General features: G+C 42.8%; 1 protein-coding gene across 1 annotated transcript; it reads right to left on the bottom strand.

The window, feature by feature from the left end:
• Positions 1–273: 273 nt before the first annotated feature.
• On the bottom strand, positions 274–9,746 carry LOC115103318 (neuromedin-U receptor 1-like). Its single transcript, XM_029624191.1, has 3 exons — positions 9,444–9,746; positions 2,259–3,156; positions 274–1,906 (listed from the first exon to the last, which is right to left on the bottom strand). Exons 2-3 carry the CDS (start codon positions 3,133–3,135, stop codon positions 1,497–1,499), a joined length of 1,287 nt encoding a protein of 428 aa, XP_029480051.1. The 5' UTR covers positions 3,136–3,156; positions 9,444–9,746; the 3' UTR covers positions 274–1,496.
• Positions 9,747–20,649: the final 10,903 nt, after the last annotated feature.

Below are 20,649 nucleotides of genomic sequence, written 5' to 3'. Positions count from 1 at the left end.
AAAGCTCAAGAGAAGTCTTATTCGTCTTGAAGAAATGTGTTCCTATTAGATTGGCTTTATAATATCCCCACCATTTTTTTCTATCAAATGTAAATTATACTGTTGCAATTTAAACCGATTTTTCATGTAGATTTGTCATGCCGCTCGTCAGTAAAACCATTGTGTTTTCCTAAATAATGTTCAGATTTTACAGTAGGCTACTTAAAAGCAACATAACACATGAATTTGTATTCTATAAAAAAAATCAAGTCCTTTCTGAACCCACATGACAGGTTACATCTAATATATCATCTAGAACTATTTATTTTCATAATAGAGACCATTCAAAAACATTTGAGACGTTATGGGAGCATGCAAGTAATGACTAAATACTGTATGATTTAACTTCTGTTTAGCAATGGAAATGTACGTGATGCTGAAACCTTCCAAAATATTAATTTGAAATCAGTTTACACAGGAATAAAACAATTGCAGTTTTCAGAAAGCACTTGAAACAATACTGTGCATTGTGGAGCATTACTAGAAAGGCACACGGCATTTGTTTAGCGTACATATTTACTTACTGCTGATGGAAATCCTGCCCCATTTCCATTTCTTTAAGGATGTCATACGTACATCACATTTTCCAAGTCTGTGTCATGACATTTCTATCTCCCATATACTTTCAATATTGCCTGTGATATACATTCATAGTGAGTGGGATTTTGATAGTGTACCGAGTACAATAACGCATGGAAGAAGACTGTTACAATTTAATCGTGTCTCCTGAAACATATGAACAGAATAAGATCAGTATTATATTAATAAGATATTTTACAAAGCTGGGTATCGTTTCTTTTTCAAAATAAGCTTATATAAATAACGTGTTCAATCTGAATATTAATATCCGGTTGAAGAACACGTTCATCTGCACAGAATAAACATTTGAATATCCCACATATAACTAATTGTATGTGTGTGAGAACCATTTTAAAGTCGAAGGACTAAACTTTATGACTGTCTCTATCCACTCTGGCTGTACACAGTCGCTGGTTGATGTTTGTTGAGATGTCATGTTCTGGAGGCAGAGCTAAGCGATTTCCACTAGATGGGCCGGCTGCAAAGTCAAAATTGGCTATATGTTAGGGTTAGGCATAAGGTTAGCAGGGTGGTTAGGGTTAATCTGATTTCATGACTTTGTGGCTGTGCCAACTAGTGTCTACTCTACAAAGCTGCCTTCAGTACATGAGTCATCCCAATAAATACCTACCTGCTACACATTCAATCAGTGATCGATTTAATAATTACATTTTGGTACCTCATCCTGGTTAATTTTGGTATCGCCCAGTGAGAATTCCACTTAAAATCCAAAGTCTAGGGCTCAACTTCAACTCTGTTGCTTTCCATCCAAACTCTCGCTTTACACGTTCAATCAGCTACACATTTTCTCATTTTGGTACCCAATCTTAGGTAATGTTTGTACATTGTTTTGGTACCCCCACCCCATCACCCTCTATCTAATCAGGGCTTGTATTGCCATATACATGCTGGCCGTGGGGGTTTACGTACACATTCTGCTCCTCTCTGTCTAGGGTGATTCTCTCTGGGGTCCCATTATGTTGTGGCTTCTCATAGACGATACTACGTAGGGTCATTTGGGTGCTACGGGCGTTCAGCATGCGCACGTCGCCGCCACAGAGGCCGGAGCGACACGTGATCTGCTGGAACATCTCCCGGAAGCGGGTGGACATGAGGTTGTAGAGGATGGGGTTGACCGCCGAGCTGAGGTAGAAGAAGACCCCGGAGACGACGTGGACGTACTCGAAGACCAGGTGGTGGTGGCCAGTCCAGGAGTTTATGAAGCTCCACATGAGACGGTCAATGTGGAAGGGAGCCCAGCAGATGCCAAAAACAATCACCAGTACGCCTGCGTAGACAGTTGGACAGACAAGACAAGACATCTGCAGACTTTGAGAGCAAGAGCAATGTTTAAGTGACAATGAACATGTTTAGAAACTAATCTTTTGGTTTGTACTTTAGCACATTTTAAGTCCCAATTCAAAATAAATATTGGTCTATAATTTGTCGCATTTCCAGAACATCTTATCTTCTGAGAGCAACAGCAATGTTTAAGTAACAACAGACATGTTTAGGAACGGTTGTACTTCAGCAAATCATTTTAAATCCCTATTCAATAGAGAGATCGGTCTGTAATCTGTCATTTCCTGGACATCTCTCTACCCTTCAGGCACTATAGAGAAAGTGGATGAGGAACTCACAAAGCATCTTGGTGACTTGTCTGTGGCGCGCCCTCTGCTGGTGCCTGCAGTGGCGATCAGGAACAAAACCCTGCCCGATCCCGACCCCCTGCATGCCCCTCTCCATCCTGAGCTGCAGGCCGATGCGCAGGTACAGCACAGTGATGGTGAGCATAGGCATCAGGAAGAAGACCAGCGTGGTCACTTGAATAATCAGGTTGTACATCCACATGGGCTTGACCATCATGCAGACGGCCGACTCTGGGAATTGGCGGCCAAATCGAGGCCTCAACACGGCCAACCCGTGGAGGCTGGTGTTTGGCATGGCGCACACCATGGACATGACCCACAGCATCAGGATGACACGCTTGGCATGGGTGTGCGTGGCCACGTGCTTGACTTTCAGCGGGTGTAACACGGCGATGTAGCGCTCCACGCTCAGTGCCGTTACATTGAGAATGGATGCAAAGCAGACCGTCTCAAACAGGAAGGTCTTGAAGTAACAGCCACCAGCGCCGAACAGGAACGGGTAGTTGCTCCACATCTCATAGAGTTCCAACGGCATACCCAGGACTAGGACCAATAAGTCGGACACGGCCAGACTGAACAGGTAGTAATTAGTTGGCGTCCGCATCACCTTGTAGCGCACGATGACGGCGCAGGTGAGCACGTTACCTAACACTCCCACAGCGAAGATGATGAGGAAGGTAATGCAAACCGGCAGGAAAACAGGCGAACGCTGGAAGCCTAGAAACTTCTCCAGGTACTGACTTCGATTCAGGCAAGTGTCCTCCATGTCATCAGCACTGACGTTGCCCAGGGCCCAGGACACATTCCAACCAAGCTGGTCAGGAGTGGTGGCAGGCCGACCCAGAGAGGAACAGTTATACTGAGCCATTGGTTTATGGGGACACAACACCTGAGGGGGAGAATGGAAATAATAGGAATGGAATGTTTTGCTTGGTTCAGTGTAGGTGACAGTTTAGCTGCAGTCTGAACAAAACAACATTTGGCAGTTGGTGATTATGACGTGACCTATTATGTGCATGCTCATATGTCAGTCATATGTCACAATGAGGGTGTCTTGGATCGCTTCTGAATTCATCCCAGTCATCAGCAAATGAGCATTGGGGTAGGTACTGTATGTCTAATATCAATGTGTGTGCAATTACAATGCTAATTCCAGGAAATGTTATCTAACAAAGCCTACTACAAGTTTGGTGTAATTGAATGGTTTGCCTTGTGTGGTAGGTTTTTGTGGGTTTTGACACTTATGTAGGTGTCATAACCAGGTTCTAAAATATCACAATATACTGTATGGCACAACATTAACATGTACATTTTATTCAACAAAACGTCTGTGTGAAAACAGTGTTACAATGTTATGTACGACAGGCTATGACAGCTGTCATGACATGGTTATGAGGTGTTATAAAGTGTTATGACGCAGCCTGGTCTCAACTAGACGAAACATAGTAAATGTAAACCTGGGACATTCAAATTAGTTTGAAATGTTAGGTTTGGTATGGTTATATAAGACTGAAGGTTAGTTAAGGCCAAAATGAAAGGATGTTGGTTGGTCGGGATGGGTGGGCGTGTAACGCTAAGGTTGCGTGTTCGAATCTCATAATTTTAGCTAATTAGCAACTTTTCAACTACTTACTACTTTTTAGCTACTTTGCAACTACTTAGCATGTAAGCAAGCCCTAACCCTTTAACCTAACTCCTAACCTTAACCCCTAGCCTAGCTAACGTTAGCCACCTAGCTAACGTTGGCTTTAGCGACCTAGTCACCTAGCTAACGTTAGCCACAACAAATTGGAACTCGTAACATGTCATACTTATTTGTAAATTCGTAAGATTTTGTACGAATTGCAATTCGAAAAAAATATAATTGGAATTGTAATTCGGAACATATTATACAAAATGTGATGGACATCCACAAATGAATACATACCATATGAAACTTGACAAGTCTTACTAAGTGGAGTGTCTCGAATTTACACTGCCGTTCAAAAGTTTGGGGTCACTTACAAACATCCTTGTTTTCCATGAAAACATGCATGAAATGAGTTGCAAAATGAAGAGGAAATATTGTCAAGAAGTTGACAAGGTTATAAAACATTTTTTTTAAATTGAAATAAAAAAGTCCTTCAAACTTTGCTTTCATCAAATAATCCTCCATTTGCAGCAATTACAGCCTTGCAGACCTTTGTCATTCTAGTTGTCAATTTGTTGAGGTAATCTGAAGAGATTTCACCCCCTGCTTCCTGAAGCCTCTCCCACAAGTTTAATTGGCTTGATGGGCACTTTTACGTACCATACGGTCAAGCTGCTCCCACAACAGCTCAATAGGGTTGAGATCCAGTGACTGTGCTGGCCACTCCATTATAGACAGAATACCAGCTGACTGCTTCTTCCCTAAATAGTTATTGCATAGGTTGGAGCTGTGCCTTGAGTTATTGTCCTGTTGTAGGAGGAAATTGGCTCCAATTAAGCACTGTCCACAGAGTTATACCCTTCCTTTTTCAAGATCCCTTTTACCCTGTACAAATCCCCCACTTTACCACCACCAAAGCACCCTCAGACCATCACATTGCCTCCACCATGCTTGACAGATGGCGTCAAGCACTCCTCCAGCATCTTTTAATTTTTTCTACATCTCACGAATGTTCTTCTTTGTGATCCGAACACCTCAAACTTAGATTCGTCTGTCCATAACACTTTTTTCCAATCTTCCTCTGACAGAGTTCCTCTGTCCAGTGTTTGTGTTCTTTTGCCCATCTTAATCTTTTCTTCTTATTGGGTAGTTTGAGATATGGCTTTTTCTTTGCAATTCTGCCTAGAAGGCCAGCATCCCGGAGTCACTTCTTCACTGTTGACGTTGAGACTGGTGTTTTGCGGGTACTATTTAATGAAGCTGCCAGTTGAGGACTTGTGAGGCATCTGTTTCTCAAACTGGACACTAATGTACTTGTCCTCTTCCTCAGTTGTGCACCAGGGCCTTCCACTCCTCTTTTGATTCTGGTTAGAGCCAGTTTGCGTTGTTCTGTGAAGGGAGTACTACACAGCGTTGTATGAGATCTTCAGTTTCTTGGCAATTTCTCTTATGGAAATGCCTTCATTTCGCAGAATGACTTGGATAAACTTGGATTAGCTAACACAACGTGCCATTGGAACACAGGGGTGATGGTTGCTGATAATGGGCCTCTGTAGGCCTATGTAGATATTCCATAATAAATCATTTAGTAGTCATGTACAACATTAACAATGTCTACACTGTATTTCTGATCAATTTTATTATTATTTTAATGGACAAAAAAATGTGCTTTTCTTTAAAAAACAAGGACATTTCTAAATTACCCCAAACTTTTGAGCTGTAGTGTGCCTACAGAATAATACGTAGCTAAGCTTCAAATAAAGTGTAATTGATTTCTTTTATTTTTTATGATTTCTCCATATTTCATTGTTGCCCATAATACAGGTTGAAACTGATTTAATATCCGAAGATTACAAACGTGTTACCCTCAGGGGTTTTACAAATGCATGTTACACATTTTTTTCATGAACAACAGAACACTGTATGATTGAATCAAGTGGCACAGTAGATACATTTTGGAGGAGTTATTAACTTGTGATTGCATACCTCTTCTGTAATGTGATGCCTTGCTATGCCCTCATCCATTTAGAAAACCTTTCATGCACCAGCCAAGGTACTGGATGGAGCAAAAAAAGGATACCTTTTTACTGACATAAAAGGAACAGAATTGTTTATTTGCTTTCCCATTAAAATGTTGTTTTTTATGAGTTATGCTACATTTCATACTGAATGAATATACCAAAATGGCGCTAGTGTTGTATTTTCCTCTTCCAGGTGAGATTGATTGATTTCAGATTTTCTGGTCTGTAGCAGGAAGATATAACCTTTCATGAAGGGGTGAATACATCTTGTCTCTCTAATATAACTTTGCTAACACACATTGCAAAATGTAACACAGGAACCAAGCTCGCATGATGGTTAATTCTTGCATGAGAACCTGTGTTGGCTCACAGGAGACCTCGGTTATGTTGGTGGCGTGAACTGGTTCTCCTGGCAGTGTTAGCCTTCTGTGCTAAAGCCAATGTCCCAGACAAGGTTACTCATCACATGCACTTGGTTCACCAGACTGAACAACAATATAAAAGCAACATGTAAAGTGTTGTTCCCATGTTTCATAAGCTAAAATAAAAGATCCCAACAATGTTCCATATGCACAAAAGGCTTATTTGGTACACCTGCTCCCCCTCCCTGGCGCTCGAAAGCATTACGCTCTCCTGCCACCATCATTACGCACACCTGCCTTCCCCCATCACGCGCATCAGCAATTATTGGACTCACCTTGACTCAATCACCTGTGTCATTACCTCCCCTATATATGTCTGTTCCCAAGCTCTGTCCCCGCATTCAGGATTAATTGTAGCATGTCGTTGTGTTACCCATGTGCTAACGCTGTTCCTGTCTTGTTCAATGTCTGTTCCTTATTTAAATGTTGACTCCCCGTACCAGCTCCTCTACTACAGCATCGGTTCTTACAGAATCCGTAAGCCATCAAATGAAGCATCGGGGAGTGCTGGCTTTCCAGTTGGTGGTGACATCGGGTCTGGGGGGGGCGCCGCCGATGTAACCGGGGGTGCTTAAGCTCGTCTGGCTTCCACGTCCTAGCTGTCTCGGGGTTTTCTTGTCCCGGTTGGCTCTGCAGGCGCCCATCCCACGTAAGGCCTCAGCCGGATCACCAGGGTTTTACGCCTCAGCCGGCTCATCAGGCTCTCATGTTCCAGCGGGATCATCAGGCTGTCATGCCTCAACCGGGTCGTCAGGCTCCCATGCCTCAGCTGGTTTGTCTGGCTTTTACGCCCCAACCAGCTTGTCCAGGCCTTCGCCTGGCCCATCAGGCTCGCCCAGGTGGGACCAGGCGGTGCTCCTAGAGGGTGGGATACTGTCACAACTGCTCCCTCTCCCCCTCCCTGACGCTCAAAGGTGCCAGGCTCCCCAGCATTACGCTCTCCTGCCATCATCATTACGCACACCTGCCTTCCCATCCGTCACGCGTATCAGCAATTATTGGACTCACCTTGACTCAATCACCTGTGTCATTACCTCCCCTATGTACAGTGGGGAGAACAATTATTTGATACACTGCCGATTTTGCAGGTTTTCTTACTTACAAAGCATGTAGAGGTATGTAATTTTTATCATAGGTACACTTCAACTATGAGAGACAATCTAAAACAAAAATCCAGAAAATCACATTGTATGATTTTTAAGTAATTAATTTGCATTTTATTACATGACATAAGTATTTGATCACCTACCAACCAGTAAGAATTCCGGCTCTCACAGACCTGTTAGTTTTTCTTTAAGAATCCCTCCTGTTCTCCACTCATTACCTGTATTAAGTGCACCTGTTTGAACTCGTTACCTGTATAAAAGACACCTGTCCACACACTCAATCACAGTTGAAGTGTACCTATGATAAAAATTACAGACCTCTACATGCTTTGTAAGTAGGAAACACTGCCGATTTTGCAGGTTATCAAATTCTTGTTCTCCCCACTGTATGTCTGTTCCCAAGCTCTGTTCCCCGCTTCATGATTAATTGTTGGATGTCGTTGTGTTACCCGTGTGCTGACGCTGTTCCAGTCTTGTTCTGTATCTGTTCGTTATTTAAATGTTGACTCCGTACCTGCATCTCTACTCCAGCATTGGTTCTTACATTATTACTCCCAAATGTGGTGTACAAATTTGTTTAAATGCCTGTTAGTAGTGAGCATTTCTCCTTTGCCAAGATAATCTATCCCCTGACAAGTGTGGCTTATCAAGAAGCTGATTAAACAGCATGATCATTACACAGGAGAACCTTGTGCTGGGGACAACAAAAGGCCATTCTAAAATGTGTAGATTTGTCACACAACACAATGCCACAGAAGTCTCAAGTTTTGAGGGAGCGTGCAATTGGCATACGGACTGCAGAAATGTCCACCAGTGCTGTTGCCAGAGAATGTAATGTTAATTTCTCAACCATAAGCCGCCTCCATCATTTTAGAGAGTTTGGTACGTCCAAACGGCCTCACAACTGCAGACCACATGTATGGCGTCGTGTGGGCGAGCGGTTTGCTGATGTCAATGTTGTGAACAGAGTGCCCCATGATGGAGGTGGAGTTATGATATGGGCAGGCATAAGCTAACGACAATGAACACAATTACACTTTATCGATGACAATTTGAATGCACAGAGTTACTGTGACTAGATCCTAAGGCCCATTGTCGTGCCTTTCATCCGCCACCATCACCTCATGTTTCAGCATGATAATGCACAGCCCCATGTCGCAAGGATCTGTACACAATTCCTGGAAGTTGAAAATATCCCAGTTCTTCCATGGCCTGCATACTCACCAGACATGTCACCCATTGAGCATGTTTAGGATGCTCTGTATCAACGTGTAGGACAGCGTGTTCCAGTAGCCGCCAATATCCAGCAACATCGTACAGCTATTGAAGAGGAGTGGGACAACATTCCACAGGCCACAATCAACAGCCTGATCAACTCTATGCGAAGCCCATACTTATTTTTTAAGGTATCTGTGACCAACCTGTCATAAATCATCATTACACATTTTTCTAAACAAAGCTAAAAGATCCAAATGGATTTTGTCACTCCAAACAACCAATGTAAACTATAATAATCATAACAATAGTAACAATTCAGTTAAAATATTTGGCTCCAAACCAGCCACGGATCCAACTGCATAAACACAGCCTGGACAAAGTCATGATTAATTCAAAACAACAACCTACTGCTCTCTCCCATCCGAATTCATATCAAGTTCAAGATAATTAGCTATGAGAGGTACTAAAATACATACATGAAAATAGATGTAAAAATATGACTATTCCCATATTATTTAAACTGTATAAATGTATAAAGTATACTGGTCATTTTGACATTCTTTTAGCGATATAGGTACTATAAACAGTGTTGAACCCATAGCTGTATATATTTGGGAAAGTACAGTGGGCCTGTTTCTTGTCTTTGTCTAACAAGAAACACTAATGTACACTAATGCACCTATTTCATGGGCATTTGTTTATAATAAGCATTCATGGTAGTCATTGGAGAAATGTTCTTCCATAGTCATGTGCCATGGATGGAAAGATGGAAAACTTACCTCGTCCTTTTTAAATGTCCTCTTCTTATTTCTCTTCAGACACGGATGTATGAAAAGGAGAGGGGAAAAAGGTCACATTGATGTTCGTCATTTGTCCTCCACTGCTTGGATTTCAACTTTGCAACGATGACGTCCTCCTATACTTTACCGGTTAGGTTCCCCATGTTAAAACCTCCTGAACTGCCGGAGTGAAGAGACAAAGAGCGCTGCACTCTCCTCTGTCTTCGTGAATTGGAGAGCATAACACCAAAAATAAAATCTCTCTCTCTCTATTTTTCTCTGGGAGAGTAAATGATGCTCAGCTCTCTGTCCTCCTCCTCCCTCTGGTCACATCCCCGAAGTACATCTCCTAACTGCACCACACACCTTGTAAGATTGAGTCCTTGACCTGCAGTGAACCACTGACTGTGTCAATTGACATCTGATGTAGTGATGTTTGATAGAGCTTTTGTTCACAGTGGCAACCAATTTAAAAAAGGTTAAACTTTTATTACCCCACACCACACACGCACACCACACACACACACACACAGAGAGCCCTGCCCCAGTAAAAAGGGCAGTGATGTCACACACAAAAATAGAGTTTACCTTGACAAGATGGCCTCTATTATTTTACCTCTTCAACACGTTGTCCAGGGTGAAAGCTAATGTTCCGACTAAACACTCACCCAATGACCGCTTCTATACAACAACAGCCAAATAAATAAACAAGAGAAGAAGACGTGAACTGTAAAACATCAATCGTGAAAATGCTTAGAAAAAAGTTGTCTCTGTACTGCAAGCCCAATGTTCCGTTTTAAATATCACTTAAACACTCGTTTAAAACACTTCAGTCCACCGTATGCTGAGGTGATGTGGACAAAATGTACCTGATACTTACTCATATTTGGTGTGGCAGGTAGCCTAGTGGTTAGAGTGGAGGGGAGGTAGGTAGCCTAGTGGTTAGAGTGGAGGGGAGGTAGGTAGCCTAGTGGTTAGAGTGGAGGGGAGGCAGGTAGCCTAGTGGTTAGAGTGGAGGGGAGGTAGGTAGCCTAGTGGTTAGAGTGGAGGGGAGGTAGGTAGCCTAGTGGTTAGAGTGGAGGGGAGGTAGGTAGCGTAGTGGTTAGAGTGGAGGGGAGGTAGGTAGCCTAGTGGTTAGAGTGGAGGGGAGGTAGGTAGCCTAGTGGTTAGAGTGGAGGGGAAGGGAGGTAGGTAGCGTAGTGGTTAGAGCGTTGGGCCAGTAACTGAAACGTTGCTGGATCAAATCCATGAGCTGACAAAGTAAAAACCTACTGTTCCCGGTAGGCCGTTGTTGTAAATAAGAATTTGTTCTTAACTGACTTGCCTAGTTAAATAAAGGTTCAATATAAAAAAGTAACAACATGTCGATAAAGTCAAGGTGCGTGAATACTTTCTGAAGGCACTGTATCCTACTTATATTGTGTGACTGACAGGACTCTCTCAGCTGCAGGCTGCAGTGTCCTTCAGCATTCTCCTGCAGAAAAGTGAAGAAAACGTTTTGAGTGAACGAGGAAGGACAGGCACTGAAGGTTTCCTGAAAAGAACCCACTGAGATAGTTTGTGAGAGTCATCTCAGATCACCGGATAACAATGACGCCAGTGATGTTGTGGTAAAAAAAAGGTTTGGTGCTTAATTTAAAGTAACACTCCCCTATACTTTCAATTCATTTTTTCACGATCGGTGGGAAAGAGATCACACAAAAGGCATTTACGTGTGTTTACCCTCCACTGAATGACACCTATTTATTTCACAACACAAGGACATAGTTTGTGGGAGGCATGTCCAAGAAATTACATTTCTCTCACCACATCCTCAGTGCATGGGGTCTGATGTATAATGATAGTCCTATTCCAACCATCACATTTCAAATTTAAAGGGATAGTTCGGATACCATGTTTATGTACTTGAATGCAGATTGAAGGAAGTTGCTAACTAGCATTAGCGCAATTGCTAGAGCTGTTCCTCCAGTCATTACGCTAATGCTAGTTAGCTTAGGTTCTAAAAAACTACCTCTTAACTTCCTTCATATCAAATAACACATTTATTTGTCACATGCGCCGAATACAACAGGTCTAGACCTTCCAGTGAAATGCTTACTTACAAGCCCCTAACCAACAATGCAGTTTTAAGAAAATACCCCCCCCAAAAAGTAAGAGATAAGAAAAACAAATAATTAAGGAGCAGCAATAAATAACAATAGCGGGGCTTTATACAGGGGCTACTGGTTCAGAGTCAATGTGGAGGCTTTATACAGGGGCTACTGGTTCAGAGTCGATGTGTCAATGTGGAGGCTTTATACAGGGGCTACTGGTTCAGAGTCAATGTGTCAATGTGGAGGCTTTATACAGGGGCTACTGGTTCAGAGTCAATGTGTCAATGTGGAGGCTTTATACAGGGGCTACTGGTTCAGAGTCGATGTGTCAATGTGGAGGCTTTATACAGGGGCTACTGGTTCAGAGTCAATGTGTCAATGTGGAGGCTTTATACAGGGGCTACTGGTTCAGAGTCAATGTGGAGGCTTTATACAGGGGCTACTGGTTCAGAGTCAATGTGGAGGCTTTATACAGGGGCTACTGGTTCAGAGTCAATGTGGAGGCTTTATACAGGGGCTACTGGTTCAGAGTCAATGTGTCAATGTGGAGGCTTTATACAGGGGCTACTGGTTCAGAGTCAATGTGTCAATGTGGAGGCTTTATACAGGGGCTACTGGTTCAGAGTCAATGTGGAGGCTATATACAGGGGCTACTGGTTCAGAGTCAATGTGTCAATGTGGAGGCTTTATACAGGGGCTACTGGTTCAGAGTCAATGTGTCAATGTGGAGGCTTTATACAGGGGCTACTGGTTCAGAGTCGATGTGTCAATGTGGAGGCTTTATACAGGGGCTACTGGTTCAGAGTCGATGTGTCAATGTGGAGGCTTTATACAGGGGCTACTGGTTCAGAGTCGATGTGTCAATGTGGAGGCTTTATACAGGGGCTACTGGTTCAGAGTCGATGTGTCAATGTGGAGGCTTTATACAGGGGCTACTGGTTCAGAGTCGATGTGTCAATGTGGAGGCTTTATACAGGGGCTACTGGTTCAGAGTCGATGTGTCAATGTGGAGGCTTTATACAGGGGCTACTGGTTCAGAGTCAATGTGGAGGCTTTATACAGGGGCTACTGGTTCAGAGTCGATGTGTCAATGTGGAGGCTTTATACAGGGGCTACTGGTTCAGAGTCAATGTGGAGGCTATATACAGGGGCTACTGGTTCAGAGTCGATGTGTCAATGTGGAGGCTTTATACAGGGGCTACTGGTTCAGAGTCAATGTGGAGGCTTTATACAGGGGCTTCTGGTTCAGAGTCGATGTGTCAATGTGGAGGCTTTATACAGGGGCTACTGGTTCAGAGTCGATGTGTCAATGTGGAGGCTTTATACAGGGGCTACTGGTTCAGAGTCGATGTGTCAATGTGGAGGCTTTATACAGGGGCTACTGGTTCAGAGTCGATGTGTCAATGTGGAGGCTATATACAGGGGCTACTGGTTCAGAGTCGATGTGTCAATGTGGAGGCTTTATACAGGGGGTACCGGTTCAGAGTCGATGTGTCAATGTGGAGGCTTTATACAGGGGGTACCGGTACAGAGTCAATGTGGAGGCTTTATACAGGGGGTACCGGTACAGAGTCGATGTGTCAATGTGTGGGGTCACCGGTGTCGAGGTAATATTGAGGTAATTATGTACATGCAGGTAGGGTTATTAAAGTGGCTATGCATAGATAATAACAGAGAGTAGCAGTAGCGAAGAGGTGCAAATAGTCTAGGTAGCCATTTGATTAGCTTTTCAGGAGTCTAATGGTTTGGGGGTATAAGCTGTTTAGAAGCCTCTTGGACCTAGACTTGGCGCTCCGGTACCGTTTTCCCATGTGGTAGTAGAGAGAACAGTCTATGACTAGGGTGGCTGGAGTCTTTGACCATTTTAAGGGCCTTCCTCTGACTCCGCCTGATATTGAGGTCCTGGATGGCAGGAAGCTTGGCCCCAGTGATGTACTGGGCCTTCCTCTGACACCGCCTGGTATTGAGGTCCTGGATGGCAGGAAGCTTGGCCCCAGTGATGTACTGGGCCTTCCTCTGACACCGCCTGGTATTGAGGTCCTGGATGGCAGGAAGCTTGGCCCCAGTGATGTACTGGGCCTTCCTCTGACACCGCCTGGTATAGAGGTCCTGGATGGCAGGAAGCTTGGCTTCGGTGATGTACTGGGCCGTACGCATTACCTTCTGCAGTGCCTTGCGGTCGGAGGCCGAGCCGTTGCCATACCAGGCAGTGATGCAATCCGTCAGGATGCTCTCGATGATGCAGCTGTAAGAACCTTTGAGGATCTGAGGACCCATGCCAAATCTTTTCAGTCTCCTAAGGGGGAATAGGTTTTGTCGTGCCCTCTTTACGACTGTCTTGATGTGCTTGGACCATGTTAGTTTGTTGGTAATGTGGACGCCAAGGAACATGATGCTCTCAACCTGCTCCATTACATCCCCGTCAATGAGAATGGGGGCGTGCTTGGTCCTCCTTTTCCTGTCTTCATCATGTTGAGGGAGAGGTTGTTGTCCTGGCACCACACGGTCAGGTCTCTGACCTCTTCCCTATACACTGTCTCATCGTTGTCAGTGATCAGGCCTACCACGGTTTGTTGTGTCATCAGCAAACTTAATGATGGTGTTGGAGTTGTGCCTGGCTGTGCAGTCATGAGTGAACAGGGAGTACAGGAGGGGACTGAACAGGGAGTACAGGAGGGGACTGAACAGGGAGTACAGGAGGGGACTGAACAGGGAGTACAGGAGGGGACTGAACAGGGAGTACAGGAGGGGACTGAACAGGGAGTACAGGAGGGGACTGAACAGGGAGTACAGGAGGGGACGCACATACATGAAAATGGATGTAAAAATATGACTATTCCCATATTATTTATACTGTATAAATGTATCACGACTAGAAATTCCATAAAACTTATGCAAGAACCCCCTATTAAGTCCAGAGCTTCTAAGAAATGATCCTATGTTTCTCTCTTCCTGTTTTCCTGTTGTCTCAAGTACCGACGGAAGCCACTTAATGGCCAGGCCATCACTCTAAATATAAGTGAATTAACTTGCCTGCATAAATAAATGTTGACTCGGCTGCAGCACAGGATTAAGACCTAGTGATTGAATACACGTAACTATGTACAGAACTGAGGGTGAGTGGAGATAACAAGACTTGTGTTTGCAGGCACTCATGGTCCTACTGGGCAGAGTGAAATCACAGTAAGGAGCGTGTCCTCTTCCTGGCTGCAACTTCTCTAGCCTGGATCATTTCTTAGAAGCTCTAATAGGGGGACTTAATAGGGGGTTCTTGCATAAGTTTTATGGAATTTCTAGTCGTGATACGTTATACGTAGCGTTTCAGTCTAGTATAACTGCCAGGCTATGTGTCATATTGATTTGGGCAATGAGACCCTTTACCTAGTCAGATTAACTCATGGAGACCATTTTTATGTATCTAAATCCAGTGACACAAGGGGGGAGGGGTGGGGAGATAGGTCTTATCATGACATCAGTGATTTTCAGGTCAGAAAGTCAGAGAAAGGTGTTTCTGAATTGGAATTCGGAGTTGAATGACTGTTACAACAAAAAAAGATCACAGTCTAAGCGAATTTTTCCACTGAGTTCACAGTTGTCTGAAATACACTGATGTCAGAAGTCAGAGATTGCCGAGTTCCAAGTTGTTTTGAATGCGCCACTAGAGACCTAGGCTACCTCATCTCTGAATAGGGCTACCTCCAACAAAGAAGCCCTTGTGTCTGTATTGATGTAAGAAATAGGCATATCTACACAGTAATGGTATCTGGCTGTAAATCAACTAGCCTAATCATTTTTGTATTGAGGTGATGTCTATTTTAGCTAAATTGAGAAATGAAATTGATTCAATTACTCTGGAAAATATTTTTAACAAAATAATGAACATGTAGATTTCAAGGCGTTCATGGTCAGATCTTTAAGAATAAACTAAACCATCACTTACACATGACGCGTAAGTGTCGCTTGTACACAAAGTGAAAGCCAATTGTAATGGTTTTCTTGTGTCGAAGGAGAGGCAGACCAAAATGCAGCGCGGTAGTTGTCCATGGTTTTTTAATTAGAAAACTGAACATATAACCAAAACAACAAAGTGAAAACCCCAAAACAGTCCCGTGTAGCACTAACACAGGAAACAATCACCCACAAACCCCAACACCAAACAGGCTACCTAAATATGGTTCCAAATTAGAGACAATGACTAACACCTGCCTCTGATTGAGAACCATATCAGGCCAAACATAGAAACAGACAAACTAGACACACAACATAGAATGCCCACTCAGATCACACCCTGAACAAACAAAACATAGAAACATACAAAGCAAACTATGGTCAGGGTGTGACACCGATGTAGATGTCATGTAGACGGTTAAGGCATTCATGGCGAGATCTTTCAAAATAAACTTACACACAACTGACAGTGACATGTCAGTGCCACTTTACACAACGTGAACACTACGTGTCACGTGACATGAACGTGACGCGAAAGCTTCGGCAGTTTGACGCCTTAAAAAACTTGTCTCCATTGACAGTCCATGTTAATTCATGGCGGTATCTTATGGCGCTGGGAAGACGTTAGCTGACTTGGTGAGAGGTATCAGTAGCTTCACTAGGCTAAATTATGGCCTGAATCACCCCCCATACACACAACCCTCTGGCCCTCCCCACCAATCACTCACTCAGCAACAGCTGCCTGACAGCAGGTCACAGTCAAATATATATATACTTTTATGAGAAATGCCATAGCGGCCACGGTGCAACTTAGAAATAACCACAAAAAAAACGCAACCCGCGACCAATACATTTTCACCCGTGACATCATTTTCAATGTAGCCCAATTCTCCCGGTAAATCTCAAACATGGTAACACAGTCCATCACAGACAAGCAAGTGCCCAAGTTACCACGGTATCAGCCAGCAGCGGAACATTTTTGGCCCACCTACTGATAGTGCTTGAGTAAGCATGGATTACCCACGAAAAATGTTATTCATTCACTTTTAGTTAACATACTCAAATACTTGAATTGTTCTCCTAGATTTATTAGTGTCCTTCTATATTTCTACTTATGATCACATCATGTACTCCTTATAAAAATGGCAGTGTAGGCACTTTGTTGATTATTGATGTTCAGTTGTAGAACTGTTCATCTGTTTTTACTATTGTATCTAAATGATTTAATTGAACATACAATGATTAGAAGATCAGAAAAATGAAGCAATAATACCACATTACTTCTTACTAGTAATACATTTCCTGTTTTAGAAACATTAGAAAGCAGACTCATCTTTTTGTTTTGTGTGGGGGGAGGGGGATAACAAATCTGAGTGGCTGGTAGTTTTTTTAATCTACAGTACTAGTCAAACGTTTGGACACCTACTTATTCAAAGGTTTTTCCATTTAAAAAAAAACTATTTTCTACATTGTAGAATAATAGTGAAGACATCACAACTATGAAATAACACATATGGAATCATGTAGGAACCAAAAAAAGTGTTAAAAAAATCACAATATATTTTATATTTTAGATTCTTTAAGTAGTTACCATTTGCCTTGACAGCTTTGCATACTCTTGGTATTCTCTCAACCAGCAGAACCAACCCAGAATGTTTTTCCAACAGTCTTGAAGGAGTTCCCACATATGCTGAGCACTTCTTGGCTTCTTTTCCTTCCCTCTGCAGTCCAACTCATCCCAAACCATCTCAATTGGGTTGAGGTGGGTGATTGTGGAGGTCAGGTCATCTCTTGCAGCACTCCATCATTCTCCTTCTTGGTCAAATAGCCCTTACAGACTGGAGGTGTGATAGGTCATTGTCCTGTTGAAAAACAAATGATAGTCCCACTAAACGCAAACCAGATAGGATGGCATATAGCTGCAGAATGCTGTGGTAGCCATGCTGGTTAAGTGTTCATTGAATTTTAAATAAATCACGGCAGGCAGCCTAGAACACACAAGTGGAATAGGATAAATGGCATGTGATTAACAACGTTAGCTGTCACACTAATGAAGGAATATGAAAAGGTCATCCCTGTTTACGTGAGTAGCTAGTGAAGGGTTGTCTGAAGGTGCAGCAGTGGTGGCAGTGTTGCTTTGGGTGTCATGAGACTGGAATACACACGAGGATCTCAGATAAGTGGCATGTGAACAGAAACACTACATGACAGTCACGCCAATGAGGATGTATGGATAAAATGTGTCCCTCTTTACAGGGCTTCCTCCTGGGAGGCGTCCTGCCATTGTCTCTGTTGCCTCCATTCTTATTGCAGATAAGATACCAGCCAATTACAGGCCACCAGGTGGGTAGGGCTGCCACTGCGTCCGAGTCAGGTCACCTGAATATAATGAAAGCTACCAAAACACAGCACATCCAGTGGCACACAATAACATTAACACTGGAGCAGTGTTCATAGTTCATAGTTCAATTCACACTCAATTTCCAATAACTACTCACTCTGTCATGTTGAATAGTTATGTTGCAGCTGTGACAGTCACACCTGCAGAAGGGAGAGGGAAAGGGCACACACACACACAGGTGATTATGTGAGCATTTTAAAGAAATGATAAATGAATGGTCTGTCTTGGTTTGAACCCCACTCACCGCGTCAAGGTACCGACAATGAGTGGGTTGTCAGCAGACAAAGACGACGTTAGTTAAGAACATAACATGCGGTAAAGAGACCAGTGGAACGAAGGATGCCGTCCTTGGTGCACATTCAACAAATCTAAACGTAACAAAGTGAAAATGTGTTTTTTCCTTCTACAATTTTTTACTTATTTCTAAATGTTTACAGTTTGTCTCCTACTGACCTCAAGTTACGGTTCAGTGTTCTGGGTAATTCCATCACATTGTAGTTGTGTTCAGGAACACAAGGGGTTTCCTGAACGGCATAACCACGATCGATAGAGTCTGACACCACATTTTCCTCACATACATCCACCGTCACAGATATATCATTGTGATGTAACCATACATCTGACACAAAAGTAATATCCTCATGCATACCCAGTATCACAGTGATGTCGCTTCATCATTATCAGCTACCTCATCAAGATCCTCAACCTCAGCACAGTAAGTGTATTTGTATTTATTAAAGATCCCCATTAGCTGCATAATCCCCTTGCAGCTACTCTTCCTGGGGTCCAAACACATTATAGGCACTTACATTACACATAAAACAAAAGATAAAACAGTACATCATATAACATTACTACACCGCTACATATCTACAATACAGAAATGTACAAGACAAAATGTATAATACCACCGTACAACAATATTACAATGTATGTGTGTGTGTACAGTGCGTATGCTAGCGCTTGTTTGCGTATCCGTGTGTCTGTACCTGTGATCATGTGTAGCATGATAAACATGGCCAATTACCTCTGTACTTACCTTACTCCTTTGTTTTTCCCTGGGGTCTTGTGATCGCTTTTGTAGATGATCTGGAAAAGGACACAATGGTGGGCACAGCAGTCTAGTGAGGCTGATTCTTCCCATGTCACCACGGTCAAAAACACTTATCTTCAAAGTGAAGGGCACAGAGTTGAGTGTTGGGTGGGTTCCCAATACATCCACCTGATACTTTCTACCCACTGTTGCAGCTTTGGCCTGTCATGAAATGGAAACCCGTAGAAAAAGATCATGTATTTAATAGTAGGCTAGAGAAGGATGAAATTATTATTTCTTATTTTTTTATTTCACCTTTATTTAACCAGGTAGGACAGTTGAGAACAAGTTCTCATTTACAAATGCGACCTGGCAGTTAACTACAATGACCATAATCCATTCCTGCTTAAACTTGTCCGGCCTGTGCGGAGCAGACACGGAGACTGATGCCTCATGTCCACCAGATGCATCACTCTCTTTGTGTTCTGGTGGAAGTCATACCTTTTCAATGGAGCAGTCTGCAAGGCTATGTTGGGGGTGCAGCACTGGGCTGCGGTGCGTTCTGTGTACCGCATTAGTTCAATATTTTAACTCATGTGTTGTTTTACCGTGTATCGGTACAAAAGGAAGTAGACTCCAACTAGCTAGTTTTTTAGCAAGATGAAAAGTGCAGCACATATGCATCAAGTATGGAAAATGCGGGCTCGGCATCCAGAAAAACATAAGAGAAGAGAGAACGCAGGATGGAAGGAGCTGCTTCGCCTGCCTGAAAATATAGATATGTTCTAAGTGATTGATAGTTGATATTCAGTAGTCATAAAAGTTTGCCTTATTTACTTTGAATAACTACTAAAATTGTGATTTTTGTCAGACAGAATGCGCAGCAGCTCTATAAAGATGAGCTGTAATTAAACAAATATTTTATTGAAGTAAATTATTGTTAATTAAACAATAACACACGAGGGGGTGTGGTATATGGCCAATATACCTTGGCTAAGGGCTGTTCTTATGCACGAGTCCCTGAAAACAGTCCTTAGCCAAGGTATATTGGCCATATACCACAAACCCCAGAGGTGCCTTATTGCTATTATAAACGGGTTACCTACGTAATTAGAGCAGTAAACATAAATGTTTTGTCATACCCGTGATATATGGTCTCATACACCACGGCTTTGAGCCAATCAGTGTTCAGGGTTCGAACCATCCAGATTATAATAAGTGATACGCAGTAACGGGCAGTCACTACCGTCATGGGACTTGTATTAATTGTATTCTGTGTTATAGCATTCAACCCACATAATGCATAGTGCATTTAATACCTAAAAAAACATTTGAAATTCGAAAACCGTGATATTTATTCATAATCAACCAAAACCAAACCGACCTCAAAAAGCACTAATCGCTCAGCACTAATAATGGCAACAAAACATTTGCCTTCCTTTGGAAACCAGTCATGTACAGACACATGACATAATACTCTGCCCTCTCTTCCTTCAGTGATCATAAAATATTCTGATCTCTTTCTTTACCCAGGTTCAAATTGATGAGATGGAACCAGGCCCTACATTTACATTGTGGATAGCTTGAAGGAATAATGCAGTCCTGGTCAAATGGGATCGTTGACACAGCAACTCACTTTAAATGTTTCCTTTTTAAAGTAAACTTAATATGTTATCCAGTGACACAAGTTATTTTTCAATGTCTCTGTCTGGTTCACACGGAGTGTACGAA

This window comes from Oncorhynchus nerka, linkage group LG20 (assembly GCF_034236695.1).
Source record: "Oncorhynchus nerka isolate Pitt River linkage group LG20, Oner_Uvic_2.0, whole genome shotgun sequence".
Classification (NCBI taxonomy): domain Eukaryota; kingdom Metazoa; phylum Chordata; class Actinopteri; order Salmoniformes; family Salmonidae; genus Oncorhynchus; species Oncorhynchus nerka.
The sequence above is the reverse complement of the archived record's forward strand: the minus strand, read 5'-3'. Positions and strand labels throughout refer to the sequence as shown.